The sequence below is a fragment of the Onychomys torridus genome, chromosome 18, assembly GCF_903995425.1.
Source record: "Onychomys torridus chromosome 18, mOncTor1.1, whole genome shotgun sequence".
NCBI classification, from domain to species: domain Eukaryota; kingdom Metazoa; phylum Chordata; class Mammalia; order Rodentia; family Cricetidae; genus Onychomys; species Onychomys torridus.
In genome coordinates this window covers 16,112,235-16,130,948 of record NC_050460.1, presented here as the reverse complement: position 1 = coordinate 16,130,948, position 18,714 = coordinate 16,112,235, and the positions used below count along the sequence as shown (strand labels likewise).

The window sequence follows — 18,714 nt, the reverse complement described above, 5'->3', positions numbered from 1 at the left end:
CCTTCGTCAGCCACTCTGGGTCAACCACAACTCATAGACAGTAAGGAGGTCAGTGGAAACAGGGACAGTGATTGCTATAAAAGTGACAGGTACTGTTATTGACATACCCAGGGAGACATACTCAGAAGAAAGAGTTTCCTGAACAAAGAAGCAGCCAGCTGGAAACAAGAATGAAGGGTCCGTGTGAGACAGCCGTGGTGAGTGGTGCCGATGTCTAGGGGAAGGGTAAATGCGTTCAAGCAGTAAGGAAGGGAGATTTCTAAGGCTTCAGACCTTCTAGGAGTCTTTTGTGGATTAGTTCTTTAAAAACGAAGTTAAATTTAATTTCTGATTTGTCTGGTGGAGAAAAAGAAAGAAAAATCTACAAACCAACAGCAGCAAAGTTATAGGGAGTGGAAAGCATAGGATCTTACCTGATGGATTTTGCTCAGGTGAGTTAGTGTGTGTATGTGGTATCACAAGGGACCATGATGTAGCTCAGGCTGGCCTAAAACATACTTGATGGTGAGAGCCAAGCCAAGCTTATCTATGTATCTATGTATCTATCTATCTATCTATCTATCTATCTATCATCTATCTATCTATCTATACCTATATTTCTATATCTGTATCTCTCTCTATATATATATCTCTGTGTGTGTGTATAAATTCCACGGAAGGAATAGCTATGTAATATCATATATAATAATATCTAATATACACTAGGTATTAAATATAATTTATATCCCAAGGAAGCAGGGAACCCAAGGTTTGGTTCGTCCAAGACTATAGTAGTACTTTGGGTGGAGGAAGTACAACCACCCAGTTAAACTTTTGGACAGCTCCTGGAGAAGCATTTCATGTCTTTGATACTTGACCAATTAACTAATTAATTTGCTTGGTCTTACTCCCTCTAGAAGCTAGTGGAATGTTAGTATGATACAATTCTACTCCTCACTTGCTTACAACTAGAATCATGCCCGACATTAATCGGATAAACCTGGGAAGCTTTTAACATAGAGGCACATGGACCAGGCATAGGAAATCACACACTGTAATTGGTTCAGATAGTCTTCTGACTTTCCTTGTACGAGCCTTGCAACTTCAAAGAGCTTGGCTTTTATAAAGTGCTCACACTTTTTGACAGTGGTCATATTGACTTGATTGTTATTATTTTATTTTAGAGATTACAACAAGCCACCAAATCACAGTATTTAGGGAGTAAGGCTTTGAAGTCAGACAAGTTTGGCTCTGCTATCTGCTAAATGTGGGATTTTAGTCATCACCCTTTGTGAAATTAATTTTCTCAGCCATGCAGCAGCATGATAATAGTGTCTCCCTTACAGCATTTTGGGGAAGGGATTAATTGGTATAGTGGGATGAATCTATATTTGTGAGGTAGATCATGAATGCTTAGTTTCTATTTAGTTTGGACACTTTAATTTGCTGTAAGAGATAAAGGTAGCAAAAGCATGTAAGTGTTAATTCTTAGTGTTATTGTTATTTTTGCTATTTGAGACAAGCTCTTCCTGTGTGGCCCAGGCTAGTCTTGAGTTTGCTACATAACTTGGACTGGTCTGGAACTGGAAATCCTTCTGCCTCACCCTCTGGAGTGCTGGGTCTATAGGAGTGTGCCACCAAGCCTGGCTCAGTGTTATTATCATTACCTCTGAGACCCTTGTCAACCCACAGAAATATACAGTTAATATTCTGCCCATTACACAGTGAAATGGAGTGCAATCATCTGGTTTTTGTTTGCTGTCATTGAATAGCGCAATGCAGAACTGAGACCCGAATTATCTGTGGGTGATCAAGAGGCAAGATTATTAACCTAACACCATTGTATCCAAGCTAATCCTTTGGGTAGTCCAGTGCTCCAAACCCTTTCTATTTCTTTGAGAAAAAAAAAAAATCAGTAGGATTGTCAGCAAGAAGCATGGCAGTGAACACGACATGGAAATGGAATTGGGTTAGGAGGGGCCAGCAGAGAGGACACACTATGGCAATGGAGGTAAATTTGGATGGAGCTTACAGCTGACCAGGTTCTGTAGCCCATTCCTGAGTGAGGAGGTTACAGATTACAAGTAAGTGTAGGGGCAATGTGCAGCTGGGCTCACACCAGAGTAATGTACAAAGCTAAGCTGAATAGGTTCACATTCTGTGACTATCCACATACAGCTTCAGTGTTCTCCTGCCTGTTTCCCATTCTACAGGGTGAGAACTATATCTATTAATCTGTTTTAAAGGTGGCATATAAGAATTCAAGCCTGTAAAACACTCTCAACTTCCGTGGGAAGTATTGTTTGTATCGTTCTTCGGACTCAGCACCAGCCTTATCAGAGTCCCAAAACACTAAAAACTATCCTGTCAGGAAGCAAGCAGTGATTTGATGATATATAATTTCCTGCTAAAGGCCCTGTGGCTTTCAATACCTCTGGTTTTTAGATGCAGTGGACAGGATATTTAGAATTCTTGTGTCCTGTAATGACACACAACTAAGATTGATGTGGATAATAGTAGTGATGACCTTCAGTGGCTGTGACCCAGCATTGTCATGGAAAGTGGAGCCTGTAGACTGGCATTAAGAGGTTGAAAATGCTGCCAAGTTCTTGATTACCTCTCAGACTAAGTCATTCATCTAGATGATTAGATAATTAAGATGAGCTCTGTCTGCTTCATGAGACACTTGATAGTATCTAGTGTTTAAAGAGCCATGAAAATATTTTCTAAAATACCCTAAGAATATTTAAGTATTAATAAAAATAGTAATGACTTGTTAGGAGCATGGTAGTTGTCTTAGTTATTTTTTTTCTATTGCTATGATAAAACACCAGGAACAAGGAAACACATAAAAGAAAGTTTCTAATTGGGTACTTACAGTTTCTGAGGGCTAACTCCATGATCATCATGGCTGTAGGCAGGTAGGCAGGGTGTTGAATCAGTAGCTGAGAGCTCACATCTTGAGACATAACCATGAGGCAGAGTTAGCTGGGGATGATGAAAGACTTTTGAAATATCAAAGCCCACTCCAGTGACACACTCTCTCCAACAAGACTGCACATCGGCCTATGGAGGGTATTCTCATTTAAACCACTACAATAATTACCATGAATCACATAAGCCAAGCTATAGTGACTTTCAGCTTGATAATGAAAATTAGAAGTGAGTCAATGAACATGATACACAAGAGGAAGGAGAAGACTCAAAGGAGAAATTTACTTAAGAAACCTAAATAAGTGGTTGATAGGTGAGTGACTCTGTTTGCTAAATTTTCAAGCACTTGTGAAGACTACATTCCACATCCATCTCATGCGCAGTGAGTGTAACAGTACAGTGCCAACAGTTGTTACCTGCACCAAATCCTTATCATGTGCTTACAGGGGTCCTTAGAACTTTTGTAGATGTATGAAACCAAGTCACTGTGGCGTGAGTCCTAGAATTGAGGTATGGATGCCAGACAGTTGACTCTAGAGATAATGCCCCAAACCACAACACTGTGGCCTGAGTACTAGTTACTGAGTGAACCAATGACTGTGGAGGTGAAAACATATGACTGCTGATTATCTGGAGGAAAATCCCCCTCATCCTGCATCTTGATTTCTACTTATTATCAGTGACATTGGTATAGCAGGTTGATACCATGACCTTTCTGTGTGTGCTGGTCATTACTTGCCTCCAGTGTGTATAAAATATCAGGCTTGTCTTTAAACCAACACACACACTCACTTTCCCTACCCACACAGTATGAATCTGAACAACATGGAGCCCAGAAGTTGAAAGTTCAGCTTCAGTTCCTCTGTCCATCCCCAGTGATGGTCAAGCAGGGATGGCAGTGTGGCAAAGGACAGTCACCACAAAGGGAAGCTGTTGAGTTCCTAGCTCCTCTTGTGGGTAGGTCTTCATTAAGTACTTTCTTTGTGTGCTCTTGTAACAGCAGATAAACAGACATTTCAATGTTAGTGTAGAAAATATATATATGCCACAGCTTAAAGAAATGGTTTCTATCCTCTGCTGTTGTGCGCTATTAGTGCCCCTGCGTCTTTCAATTAGCATCGATAATTGGAAGTTTGCTGTGGTTGGTTTTGCATAATCTTTTACTCAATGAGCGGAGCTCAACTCTATTGTTTAATATAACTGTGTCACCTTGCTCTGTTCATTCATTCACTTACCCATCCTTTCATTCATTCAGAAAGCTTTTATGGAACATCCTGGCTGTGCACGTTCTCCTACAGGAAGTTTTACTTTAACAGATCTAAATCTGATACGAACACATATAATACTTTTCTAGAGAACATAAAGAAATGCTTCATGAGTGATAAATGATAAAATCTTTATTATTTAATGTTGATAAATATACTTCTAATTGAACTACACATGAATGGGGCCTTGATGGTAGGGTGGGATTTGGAGGGATGTCCCGGAAGAAGCCTTTGTGCAATATAAGGTGAGGGTTAAATTCAAGAGGCTTTTAATCACCAGTTCTTCTATTTTGCACCTTGATAGCATTAGGGATGACTGTTCTCATTGCCAGTGACTACCTGTACTGTAGAAAGAAAGAAACCCTATCCAATAAACAGACTCCGCATACAGAGTTGGAGTTCAGCTACATGGCACCACCACGGCTCTAGCCATTGGCAATCTTCTCTATTTTCCAGGTCAAGTCCCTGCTGCTGTTGATGTTGGGGCTTGCCATCCTGAGGGGGGTGGCAGCACGGAAGAACCCCAAAGCAGGGGTTCCTGTCCCTCAGAAGGCTGGGAATTGTCCTCTCCCAGAGAATAACAGTGTGAGAGTTGACATCCGCATCTTCAATCAAAATCAGGGCATTTCTGCCTCACAAGACTTCCAGAATCGCTCCAGCTCCCCATGGGATTACAAGTAAGTCAGGGGAGATAGATTCCATATTCCATTGAAAAAATGTGCTAAATCAGATATGGTGGTACATGACTTTAATCCCAGCACTCAGGGGGCAGAAGCAGGTAGAACTCTGAGTTCAAGGCCAGCTTGATCTACATACTGAGTTCCAGGACAGCCAAAACTAAAGAAAAGTGTTCTAAATTATTTTGATTATAAAGCCTCATTCTTCTCTGTGCTCAGGACTCACATTCACTCTTTTTCTGAGATGGAAGTCTGTAGCTCAGGCTGCCCTGGAACTTCCTAGGTAGCCCAGGCTAACCTCAGACCCATGGTTATCCTTCTGCCTCAGCCTTCCAAGTTCTGGGATTACAGGAGTGATATATTATGCATTATTATCACTGCACGAGGATAAGTGGAAACCAGAAGTCAGTTTAACACTCAGATTCGATGTTACTCTGAGTAGTGAGGGTAAGAGACAGGTGTGGAAGAGAGGCCAGCTTGGGATGTAGACATCCACTGTGTAGGGTAGAGTCTTGTGATTTTACCTTAAGATAGAGGTCTTGGGAACACTTAGCACCCACTTATACTCTTCAAATACATCCATAAAAACAGACTCCAGTAACAAAGCAGTGCTTTGGGGGCACTTCCTGAGAGGTTTGCACACTGTGGCAAGCCCACGAGGCTGCCTGTCTCCAGGCAGAGGTGAATATCAAGAGAGAAACTGAGAGAGGCTTTGAATTCATAAATTTCTAGGGCTTTGATTTTCCTTTCCAAGCAGTGAATTTTTATGGATTGTACACTGGGAGACCTATTAGTGATGTTTCTGCTTAAAGGACGTGTAATAATTGTAATAACAATACAAATAAACTACAGGTCTAAGATGATCTGAACCCTAACGTCATTTATGGGGTTGCTTTACATGCATTCATACTATGTAAAGTCCTCAACAGTCCCCTGAGAGAATGATATGGCGAGAACCCCCATTTTATGGCAGAGGGATTTGGGGCATGGGGAGTTACTTAACAGCTAGAGCTTAGTCCAAGAATCTAGAGCCCCTGCTGCTCCCTGTGTGACTCAGAACCTCCCCTGGAGGGGAACACCCAGCTGCCAGAGCCCTTTTCTCTTCCACTCCCTGGCCTCAACATCCTTTGTTGCCTTTTTCATTTTTTTTTCAGCATCACCCGAGACCCCCACCGGTTCCCCTCAGAGATCGCCGAGGCCCAGTGCAGATATTCAGGCTGCATCAATGCCCAGGGTCAGGAAGACAGCTCCATGAACTCCGTTGCCATCCATCAAGAAATCCTGGTCCTCCGGCGGGAGCCCCAGGGCTGTTCTAATTCCTTCAGGCTGGAGAAGATGCGGGTCAAAGTTGGCTGCACCTGTGTCTCTCCCATCGTGCACCACACAGCCTGACAAAGCTGCGCAGCAAACTCAGTTGAAGAAGCCGAGGAAGTGCCTCTCTTTACCCAGTGTGCTGCCTGAAACCTGATCTCCAAGTCTTTCTGCTTCCTAGGACTCTTAGTAAGATGTGCATGGCATTCTTGAAGCTCTCTGTACTCGATGTAGTGTTAACTTTCTGGAGTTCTTTAGAACTGTGACCAGTTCTGATGTGTTCCAATTCCTCAAACTTCTGAAAATCAAAGGAGAGTTAAGACACCCCCTCACCCAGCCCCTTTATGTTATATGATGGCCACTTTTTATTTTGGTCAATACTATCACTTTGATTTAGTGTCATTCTTGTAGAGTTCAATGAAATGCTCTTCTTTCAGATGGAAATTTCAGAATGTATGAGAGGGGCCTTTGTAGTGTGGGCTGGGTCAACAAGGATGGGGCAAGCATCTGATAGGTATGTCCATAGAAAAATTTGCTAAATATAAATGAGGTAGCATAAACTATTATATATTTATATTTGTAGAACTATACATATATTTATGACCTATTGATTATATAAAAATTTAGCAGAAATTAATATATCTATTAATTATATAATAAAATATTTTTAATTAAAAATATTTGAAGTATGTGCTGGTTACTTTTTGTCAACTTGATACAAACTTGAACGACCTGGCAAGAGGGAACCTCAGCTGAGGAGTTGCCTGCATGTCTAGGGCCATCTTCTTGATTAATGATTATTGTGGGAGGACCTAGACCATTGTGGGTGGTGCCACCTCTGGGCAGGCAGTCCTGGGTTGTATAAGAAGGCAGGCAGGGCAGGTTGTGGAGAGTGTTCCTTTATCATCTCTGCTTCAGTTCCTGCCTTGAGTTCCTGCCTTGAGTTTCTGCCATGACTTCCCTCCATGATGGGCTATAACTCACAAGCCAAGCAAATCCATTCCCCTCCAAGCTCCTTTTGCTTGTGGTGATTAACATGGCAACAGAAATAAAGGAAGGCAAAGTATTTGTTTCTACTTCCAGCTTGCACTCCAAGACCTAACAGCCCTAAAGATTTTGAAATTCTATATGTATATTAGTTATCATATTTCCTCCTCAGACCACTGGTGTTAGAGTTATTGTTGTTGTTGTTGTTGTTATTATTATTATTATTATTATTTTATTTTTTATTTTTTGGTTTTTCGAGACAGGGTTTCTTTGTAGCTTTGGAGCCTGTCCTGGACTAGCTCTGTAGACCAGGCTGGCCTCAAACTCACAGAGATCCACCTGCCTCTGCCTCCTGTACTGGGATTACAGACGTGCACCACCACCACTGCCCAGCTGAGTTATTGTTATTAATGAAATCGAGGTTCATTACATTTATATGTTTCTTGTCCACTCTTCTGGCCACATTATGTTACAAAGCAAACATTTACTGATCGTTGTGTTAGCCACTAGAGGTACCAAGTGGAGAAAGAGGTACAGAGAATGTATAGTAGCCATCCCCAGAACCCTGTCATTAGGGCCATGTGGTTACTTTGCCTCTTTCCTGTGATTCTAGACCTTATGGGGTCACTAGGAGTCTTTTTGTCAGACTCCAATGCTACTTGTAGATACACAGAATGCAGATCTCAGTCTCTGGGAAACTTGTATCTCCCTTTTTCTGGATACAGCACATCACATCTCTCTTTCATGGCTACCATGCCACCGGCTTTAAGAACATCCATATTGCCGCTGCATTCCAGGTGCCAGGGAGGAAGTGGGATGTAAGGCCTTTCTCCTATCTGGGATTTGGTTTTGTGTCAGGCAGATAGTAGGAGCTTGGAGCTTCCATTTCTAATGACAGGAAGGATGCTCTGGCATGCGCTCTTCACTTAGTCACAAATGAACCCTGAAGCAAACAACAGTATGGTCCATTGCCTAATGAGCCACCTATGGCTAATTCTGGGTGCTGGATTGCAGGAATGACGGAAGCCTGGCAACATTTCCTGAGATAGCTCTGGTGATGTAAAAATGATCTGAATTCTGAGGCTCAGTTAAAGACTGGAGAAAGGTTCCTTTTGATGGTGGTCTCATGGTGAGGGCCAAATAGACCACTATAGCCTCTGGTTCACTTATGTATGTAGCCTGGAGAATTAGGTAACTTGTTCAAGGTCACTCAAGCAGTTACTGGCAGGAACAGGTTTACAGGCTCCAGGTTTAACACCATTGCATTTTGGTTTTCCAGTATTGCCTGAGTGTGTCTGATAACATGTCAGTTATCATGTTATCCATGATAACATGACAAGATCCATGCCAGCCATTTCTCTGTATGGACTTGCATTGGCTGTGGGAGAGGATACAGAAGTACCACATCCTGTGTCTCCAAACACATTGCTCACTGAGCCCCCAGAGGCTGAGCAAGCTTGCCTTCTTGGCCTGTGGCTAAAGCTGAAACTGCACACCCTTTTCTACTCAGGAGGTGGCACACTGCACCTGTGAGTTCTTGGATTCTTCAGCACAGATGGAAAAGAAAGGAATGGCTGGGTGCACCTGTTTGCTCAGGTGATGTCAGACACCACGGAGCAGAATGAGGATGCCATGGTCATCAGCTTTGCCAAGCTGTCTGAGAGGCAGAAGTCCCTCCATTTTTTTCCTGAAGATACAGACTAAGTTGAATGGCTTAGGTTTTTGAATAGAGTTTCCATCACAGTGTATAGGGAGATTTCCACATAGAAACTTGAAAGCACGTAGCTATTTCTTTCCTTTCCTTTTCTTCCCTCCCTCCAGGCCTTGCTTAATTGCCGCCCCCTCTCCAATGTCTCCTACAGACCAAGCTGTCCAAGGGTTTGAACTTCTGATCCTCCTGCATCTACCTCCTGAGTGCTGGGATTACAAGTGTGGACCACCAAACTCAGTTTTATTGGGCTTCCTGCATGCTAGGCAGCAGCTGAGCTGCATTCCTATCCCACACATAGTTGCTTATTTTTAGTTATTTATGAAGGTCTCAGCTGAGAGGAAAATAATATCCCTTCCCCCGTAACCATGCCATTGTCCAAAAAACAATAAATAACAAAAGCACATGTACCCCCTTGTTCCTAACTTCAAAGTTCATTGTAATCTACTCTGTGGGTGTAATTTGGAAAAGAAGCAATACATTTCAGGAGTGATATGTGACCCAGTGGATAAATGTACATTTTACGAGTTGTGGTAGCCTTACTCATTAGTGGTGACCAGTTTTGTGTTTTGCTCAATAATGAAGACTGTATTTTAAAACTAAGACTAAGACAGAGAATGACTGTGATTGTGCATTAAGGGGTTTTCACATGGAAAATATTTGCTTCTTCCTTTATGCTGTACAAATGTCATAGCAATATCAGAGACCACCGCATGACAGCTGAGCACAAGGATGCTGGAGCCAGATGCTGGGGTAAAATGCTTGTTTTGGGTCTTACTGCTTCATGCTGATTACTAGTGATTTGAACAAGTTACTCAGACTTGTTCCGCTTGCCTTTCCTCAGTTATAAGAGGGGCATGCTGTCAGTACCAACCTCATAGAGTTTCTAATAAGATATTTTAGTTTTTAAAATTATGTGTGTGTGGGTTTGTGCATGTCAGCGCAGTGCCCATGGGGTCCAGATGTAGGTGTCAGAGCCCCTGGTGCTTGAGTTATGGAGTTATGGGTAGCTGTGAGCTGCCTCATGTGGGTGCTGGGAATTGTACTTGGTCCTGTGCAAGAGCAGCAAGAGCTTAACTTCTGAGCCATTTCTCCAGCCGCCCCTCCCCCAGGCCTAGTAGAGTTTTTAAGAGGATAGAATAAGGTGATTGGTTAAGGTGCTTCAGACAGTACCTGGCAGCTGGGCCATGGTGGAGCACACCTTTGATCTCAGCACTTGGTAATTACTATTTATAAAGAGAGGTTCTTAGGCTACTACTAAGTCAATAACTGTGACATACTACTGAGCTATGCCAATCCTTGGCATACACCTAAAGTTCCCAGCATCCTACTACAGAGACACTTGCTCAGCGGGGTTTGTTTCTGCTCTAGTCCCAACAGCTAGGAAATGGGAACAGCCTAAATGTCCTTCATGTCTGATGAATGGGTGTGAACATCTGATACATGTCCACAATAGAGTCTATTTGTCCATAAAGGAAGAAATGAAATCACGAAATTCTCAGGGAAATAGGTGGAACTGGAAAATATGCCGAGCAAGGGAATCCAGACCCAGAAAGAGAAATGGCGCATGTCCTTTCTTAGCTGCAGATACTAGCCCTGAATCTTTAAATTTGAGTGTATAACCTACACGACTGCAGGGGCTATGGAAATAGAAAGGGACCATGGGGAGAGGAAGGAGAGGAAGGAGAGGAAGAGAGGCAGTAGGACACAGGTACTATGAGGGGGGAAATGTGATAAACAGTGGCAGAGGGACTTATTGGGAGAGGGAGGGTAATACAGAGGGAGGAGGAAGAAGAGAAGATAACACTAAGGATGTTTGAAAAACTCATAGAGAACTTTTTTATAAGTTTCTTTAAAAATAATATATCTTGTTATACACATACATACATGCACACACACATATATGCAAACACATATACATGCACACACACACACACACACACACACACACACACACACATACACACACACAGTATCTTTTAAATAGAATTACACATGAGATGATAATGCTTCCTCAAGAGACATAGACTATCTAACAAAACTCCAGTGCCAGGCATGGGGAGTCTCCTTTTGAGCTGTAGATCAGGGGGGTTCAAGAGACCCCCAAAGCAATCTAGACAGATACCATTGCTCTCGTGTCTTCCAGAACATGGAGTTGAGACCCCATTGCCGAGGAGTTCACACACTTTAGACACTGGGCTTGGAGGAACGGAGATGGAGCTGACCTGAAAGTCCCCTCCTTGAGGATTAAGTCTCAGAGGACAGGAAGGTGCTACATTAGCTGCCAATAGGAAATCAACAAACAAAACCAATTAACAGCTCTATCTAGCTATAAAGCTTACAAACCACAACTATGACCGGCTCAGCAAGATATTTTGAATGTTCCAATAGTAGCTTTTTTCTCTTGAGAGCAACTAATAACTGTCTAACTGGGCTCAAGGCCAACTCAACAGGAGGTAATTATGCCAAGGATTATAAACCTATTCAATTACCTACAGCTGGAGAGATCATGGACCCTTGAAGAGAGTCTGCTCCTACTACTTTTCCTAAACCGAAATAACGTCTAACTGTACTCTGAATACTTATCCTTATTCCCACAGATAAGCTCTCACCCCACCATCAAAGAAGCTTCTTTTTGCAGCAGCTAGAGACTATTCTAGAGATCCACAACTGGTCAAACTACAGAGAACAGAGAACTGTGGGAATGCAAGTTCCAGCCGATACATCTACAATTAAATCTCTATAGGGAACAGCGATAAGCCATGTTGTAAGCGCCAGAGGACCAGGATGCTGCTACAACGTTCTATCTTTCTAGACAAGGCAGGGGAGGAGCATCCATGAAATTCAACAAGATCTGCATAACAACACCCATGGACATGACAATATGAATAGAGACAATTTCACAAGGTCTAGCCCTAGATGAAGCCCAACAATGCCTACTGAGGGAGAACTGATTTCTCCAGATGAGCCCCTCTGATAGGTCCAACCTATCAGTCATCTCCGAACGATGTACATAGGAGCAACACTAAGTTGACTCAATAGGTTTTGAGAGGGGGAGGAGAGGGCTGGAAATGGTGTAAATATAGTACCCATGCATGAAATTCTCAAAAAAATTAAAATAAGAAATAGACAATGCTTATAGCTATTGTAGTTACTTTAAAACAAATTATGAACTAGGTAATATAGACAGAAGAGACTCTTTGTCCTCTCTCACTATATTGCATGTTAAACTTCTGTGTACATGTGTTTCCACATCAATAGCTTGCCTTGGACAAGTTACTTCTTTTTGTCTCAGTTTTCTTAACTATAAAATGGGTGAGAATAGTATCTCCCTCTGAAGTTTGGGAGACCCATTAAAAGAAATATTAAATGTAAAATATTCAGAGTAGTACCCAGCTACTCCAGGCGGCTACCAGTATTGCAAGGTGTGTGGGTTGTAATTCTTGTTTTCCAAGTTAAGTGACTCAATAAATTAAACAAAGGTGGGGTTATGAGTTGTCACAAAATCCATAGATTTCGGAGTCTGCTGGCTTACTTCTGTGGTTTCCTTCTGTGCTGTTCAGAGTTGACATACCACAGCCCTTTGTATGTCCCAAGGGTGAGGACCAGACCTTGTTTGTAGTGGTGACAACATCAGAGGTCCCATAACCATGTCTTACAACCACATTCTCATGGCTGTGGGGCTGGCGAGATGGCTCAGTGGGTTAAGGCACCTGCTACTTCAGGGCTATGGAGAAAGCAGCCCTGTGGGAGGGCTGACCTGGAGGTCAGAGTTCATCCTATTCAACTGTGGCTGTCCCCTAGGAGGGGATGCCTTGCGCATGTAAAATGCTTTGTACTTTTAAGATCAAGAGCTCCCCTAGATTCTAGGTCCTGCTGACACCACACTCCTGGTTTCTCACCACCTAAGAAGACAGAAACCCCAGGCATCATGCAGACCACTTGTCAAATGCCTGATTGCCTTCTGTGGTCACCCGAAACCCCAAGTGAGATCTCTTAAGGAAACCAATTCTTGCTTCTGTCTTTTGCTGTTGACGACGTCTGCACGGAGACACCCATCTTCAGGATTGCATGCTTGAAAATAAACCTCAAATAGAATTAAGTATATATATATATAAATCAATCTTTTCTTTCTTTTGGGTCCATGCTGTTTAGCTTATTAACATCTGTTCAATGCTATTATTTGTGTTGGAGGATTTGGGTGAATTACTAATGAGTTGCAATTGTCAAATGGGAATGAATTTTATTGAGCAGAACAATGATGCAATCATTCCCATTGTATAGTAGGATCATCATTGTCTTTAGAAGTAGCAGAATGCTTTGTAATGTAAGCTGACGATTGCTCGGTCATCACAATAGGATGATCTTTAAACTCTCCATGCATTCGGTCATCAGAATAATCTTGTGAAGGAGGAAATATTAAGCAGCCTCATTCTGCAGATCAGGGGGTTGCTTATATTTGGGCTAGGTTTGTCTCTCCAGGGTATGGGGAAGATGTAAACTGTCTTGTTCCACTTGCTTGAATTGATTTTTTTTAAACATGAATTTTAGAGGTTCCAGAGCCCAGAAATGCTGAATTCCTACTGGCTTATTCATAGAGGATGCCTCTGATTGGAGTCAATGAATAGAGGGAAGGCTGATGTCCAGCAAGTGTTCTCTCCAGTGTCCTTCAGAGGAAGGTTGGCTTTTTTTTTTTTTTTTAAATCTCTTCAGGTGCTCTGGGAAAAGGCAATTGTTTGCTGTCTCCTCCTGTTCTTGAGGAAAAATGGTGTCTCATGTATTCCAATAATTGCACACAGTTAACTACTTCCAAAAGGAACTAACAAGACTTGGGTCATAGAGTTTCTAGTCAGTGAATGTGCTCCAGAGACTCGAACATGTGGTGACATAGACGGTAACAGCTCACGAGTCTCAAGAGCATACCACTAGACAATTAACTACACAAGGCCTGCCAATCTGATATGCCCTCCTCAGTGCCTACCAGAAGCCTCACATCTGTTAGAGATATCGCCCATTTTCTTCAGGCTGCTGGCATCCCACCTGCTACTTCTTGGCTACAGAGAAAGTAGCCCTGATGTGGGGGAGCAGCCCTGGATGAGCTTTCTCACTTTTTCCAATAACTTGTTCTTTTTTTTTCTATACACACATACACATATATGTATGCAATATATATAAACACATATTTTATTCTGATTACCATCTCCCTTACTTTCTATTACCTCCCTCTCACCACCATTCCCCATCTCATCCTCTCCACAAGTCCCTTCCTCACATTCATATCTTTTTGTTTTGTACCCCACTAAGTGACCACAGGCTTGGAACTGTCCTTACAAGTGTGGTGAGCTCATTTGTGGCTTTATAACTGAACATGTGTCTGCCCTTCCTCCAGAATGTGTCAGTTATCTAGACTTCAGTAGAGACGGGCAGGGCCGTAGGTGCCCCTTCCTCTCTCTAGTCACCGTTGACAGGCCCTGTCATGTATGGAGTCATCATGGGCAGCAGCTGCCTCTATGACATCATGGTTACTTTGATGCGTCATTCCCAGGAGATAGAACTTCTCAGTTCTTTTCCAATACATTCTGACTCATACATTATTTCTGCTTGCTCTTCCATATCATTTCCTGAGCCTTAGGTGGGATGGCATTTAGAAGGCTAAGCATTCAGCTGTCACTCATTCTCAGCACCTTGAGCAGCCATTCATCTCTGCATTTGCTGATGTCATTTGCAAAGAGAAGTTTCTCCACTCAAGTCTGAAAGCAGTATATGTCTTTGGGTATAAACAGAAATATCTAGAAGGCAGCTTGGTACTGTGTCAATTTAGCTGCAATCAGGTATCAGGCAAGTATTGTTTCTTGAGGAGTGGGCCTCAAAACCAGAGAGTGCTTGGTTGTCCATGTACCGGCTGTGCCACTGTTGCACCAGTGGGCACATCTTGTCTGGCAAGTTGGTATGGTGGTTGTAGGGCTCTCAGTTAGGTAAGGCAACTGATGCCTTTTCCTGCCTGGTAGCCTGCATTTCATCTCCCAGTAGTACAAAAGCTGGCTAGTGGGGAGAAAGCTGCCATCTCAGTTCCAGTATCGTGTCTTCAGCAATAAAGTTTCAGCAATGGTGGACAATAAAGAGAAACGGAAACTGTTAATCAAGCGTACAGACACCATATGGGTGAAAAATTCATGGTCAGCTATATCTCTGATGGGAGATTAATATGTAGAATACAGAAAGAACAAACAAAAGACCCCTAAAAAACAAATCCCCAAACCAAAACCAAACCAAACCACCACCAACTAAACATCAAGCAAACAAACAACCCAATTTTTTTAAAAAAATGGGCCATGGATCTGAACAGAGAATTCTCAATGGAAGACATACAAATGACTATTAAACATTTTTAAATGTGTTCAGTATCCTTGGCCATTGGGGAAATGCAATTTAAAGTACTTTGCAATTCCATCTCAACCCAGTCAGGATGGCTATCATAAAAAATATCAAGTGGCAACAAATGATAGAGAGCATGTAGGGGAAGAGGAACTCTTATTCACTGTTTGTGAGAATGTAAACTGTTGTAGCCACTGCAGAAATAAGAATGGAGGGTTCATAAATAACAACAACAACAACAACAGAAAAAACCCATCTAGAAACAGAACTACTATAGCTAAGTACTCCAGGGCATATACCCTAAGGATTCTGGATCGTACTACAGAGATTTTGTTCAATAGAATTCATTGTTGCCTTATCCACAATAGCCAGGGAATTGACTCAGCCTATATGTCTATCAACTGACAAATGGACAATGAAGACATGGCGCACACACACACACACACACACACACACACACACACACACACACACAGTGGAATTTTCCTCATCTATAAAGACAAATGAAATTCTTAAATTTACAGGTAAATGAATGAACTTGGTAGAAATTATACAGAACAAGGTAACTCAGGCTCAGAAAGGCAAACGCTGCCATGTTCTCTCTCATGGGTCAATCTTAGCTTTTAATCTTTAGATTTGCATGCTTAACCTGGAATACCTGTAGAAGATAGGAACTAGAATAGACTGGTTTGGGGTGGGGGATGGTTCAAGGGAGGGGAATAGCACAACATATGTGATATGAAAACAGAGAGGGGAGATACTAGGGTGGAGCCCTTAAGCAGGGATGAGAACAGAGATGGGGAGTTACAGGGAGGGAGGGAATGCTGATCAAATGAAGGGAACATGGAAAAAGCCACATGGAGACCTCCTACCCTGTAAGGCAACTAAAACATATGAGAGCCAGAAAGATGTAGCCCTTATGACCTAATTAATGCTGCAACTAACAGCCATGAGTCATTAAAAAAATCCCAGTGGCTGATACGGTATATCTCTCTATGAATTGTTGGTCAGGGAGGACACAGAGGTTCTCAGTGTAATACAGGATCTTCCCATTCCTCTTTTTTTTTTTTTTTTTTTGCATGCCAGATTTTTTTTGTTGTTGTTGTTGTTGTTGTTTTCAGTCGTTAGCAATGGTGTGGGTTTGTGATCACAGAACCAGCCTATTGACAGGATCCCAAGAACAGCTGTCCCAATGAACATTTCCTGATTTTTAAAACCAAAAAGTGATAGTGATTTTGCATCAGGAAATTTTTAGTGGACTCAACATATGATAATATTAATCACATCAATAGAAGAGTTATTTTAGAGTAGTATCCCAGTATTTTTTTTAAAAAGATTTATTTTTATTATTGTTAACCATGTGCACGTGTGTTGTTTATGGGTATGTCCACATGAGTGCAGGTGTCTGTGGAGGCCAGGGGCATTGGATCCCTTGGAGCTAGAGTTATAGGTTTCTATGATTCCCCTGAAATGGGTGCTGGGAACTAAGCTCCTATCCTCTACAAGAGCAGTGTGTGCTCTTAATCACTGATCCAACTCTCCAGCCTCTAGCCCAGCATTTTTACTTGTTATTTCTAAATGTTCATTCTGCCTAAATGTTGTGAGTTTAGATGAATACGAATTAGATTACAACTGGTGTGTGTGTGTGTGTGTGTGTGTGTGTGTGTGTGTGTGTTGTGTTTGTGTTTCTAGGAATTAATGTACCTTTGGTAGGTGCTCTACCACTGAGCTATAACTCCTGCCCTCCAGTTATGTTGTGTGTTCTACCATCCACCAGGAATTGGTCACAGTACAGTTACATCTTTTTGGTTTTGACCACTATTGCTACACTGAGACACACACAAGTGCATACTGGTACTGCAATATGTAACAATGTATGACAGTACAAAAAACTGAAAGGTGAAACGGTATCATTACAAAGTGCACAGTTTGTAGGGATGCAATTCCACTCTCAAGATAAATGACCTTTGGAAACACCTGATACAAAGGCCAGTTGAATCCCCAGAGACCCAGCTACCCAAAATGTTCTACTTTGCAATTACATGATTAAAGAACCCAAATGTGTAGATTTCTCATTACAGAAAAAAAAAAAGATTTCAAGATACTTTTATGCTGGCCTTTCAGAAATCCTGAAGGCAGACCCAGCCAAGCTTCTATTTACTAGCGGCTGTATTAGCCAGCTTTGCAGTGCCTCTAGAGTGACTCGACCAAAGATAACTATACCTAACATGTGTACCTGAGAGTATTACTGCGTAAGAAAAACAGGACTTACAGCTATGATTACATGAGGGATTTTGATATTGAAAGGTTATCCTGCATTATCTGTGTGGGTCCTAAATATGACTGCCAGTGTCCTTGAGACAGGCAGGATGAGTGACAGAGAGAAGGAAATCTGAGGACAGCACAGGATGTAACACAGTTGGCTTTGAAGATGGAGGAAGGCACCACAGCAAGGGACAGGACCACTGAAGCTCTGTTATTCATTTTATTTTATTACTGTTTTTGTTTGTTCTTCAGTGCTGGGGATCGAACGCAGGGCCTTGCAACTCCTAAGCAAGTGCTCTAGCCTGACTATAGCTTCATATGCTAACACAGACAAACAATTGTTATCAAAGCCTGGAGGAAGCATGGCACCACTGGTAAGGATTTAGGTCGAGCAAACTATTGGGAATGGATGTATGCTGTGTAATTTGTAACAGCACCAATAGGAAATCAATAAAGTGCCATTGTTACATCTTCCTCCTAATGGAGTACAGGCTGGTCTAGAACTTGCTATGTAAGAAGGATGACCTTGAACTTCTGATCTTCTGTGTCTACCTCCTAAGTGCTGGGATTGCAGCTTTTCAACATCACACTGGGTTTCATGTGGTGCTAGAGGGTGTGCCCAGGGCAAATACTCCACCAACTGAGCCATATCACCAGCCATCTTTTTGAAAACTTTTTTTGCTGAGATAATTCGTCCTCAGTTTGGATTAATGATTAACTTAAGCATTCAGTTTCCAGGCCAGAAGAACATCCTTCTAGAAATATTAGTCGTTTTCATCTATGTGTAACCTCTGTGCTTGGTCCCTTGTACAGAATCCTAACTCATGTTCATGGGTTCAGGCAGGTGCTCAATGCTGCTAGTTTCTTACAGGTGGTTTTCTTCATCCAGTGGTCAGTTTGGTTGAGTGACATCTTTGAAAGCAGCCAGCAGCCCAGGCTGGGAAATGTCTCTGACTCACCCGTGAGCTAGGTTCTGAAAGAAAGCAGTTCTAAGGATGCTGTTTCAGGTTGAGTGTTGCATGCTGTGTGTGGGAGACGATGAAGAGCATTCTGGGACCCTGAGTTGGCCTCTCAAGATCTGCCTGCAATAGGCAAAATTCTTACAGTAACCTCAGGGGAAGGAAGACGGTGTTGGTAGAGCACTCCTTCCACGAACAAAACCCAAGAGGCCTGACCTACATTGTAGGCCTCCAAAATGACCTTCGCTGTCGCC

At 42.3% G+C, this 18,714-nt stretch overlaps 1 protein-coding gene across 1 annotated transcript; it reads left to right on the top strand.

Moving 5' to 3' along the window:
• The first annotated feature begins 170 nt into the window (after positions 1-170).
• Positions 171-6,247, top strand: Il17f (interleukin 17F). The gene is made up of 3 exons (XM_036167231.1): positions 171-197; positions 4,635-4,855; positions 6,010-6,247. The coding sequence occupies exons 1-3, from the start codon at positions 171-173 to the stop codon at positions 6,245-6,247; spliced, it is 486 nt and encodes a 161-aa protein (XP_036023124.1).
• Positions 6,248-18,714: the final 12,467 nt, after the last annotated feature.

Excerpts from the sequence above, each read along its gene's own strand:
- Il17f (XM_036167231.1), top strand. The coding sequence starts at position 171 with ATGAAGGGTCCGTGTGAGACAGCCGTG. Across the intron at positions 198-4,634 it reads GTCCGTGTGAGACAGCCGTG|GTCAAGTCCCTGCTGCTGTT; the intron begins GTGAGTGGTGCC and ends TCTATTTTCCAG. Across the intron at positions 4,856-6,009 it reads AGCTCCCCATGGGATTACAA|CATCACCCGAGACCCCCACC; the intron begins GTAAGTCAGGGG and ends TTTTTTTTTCAG.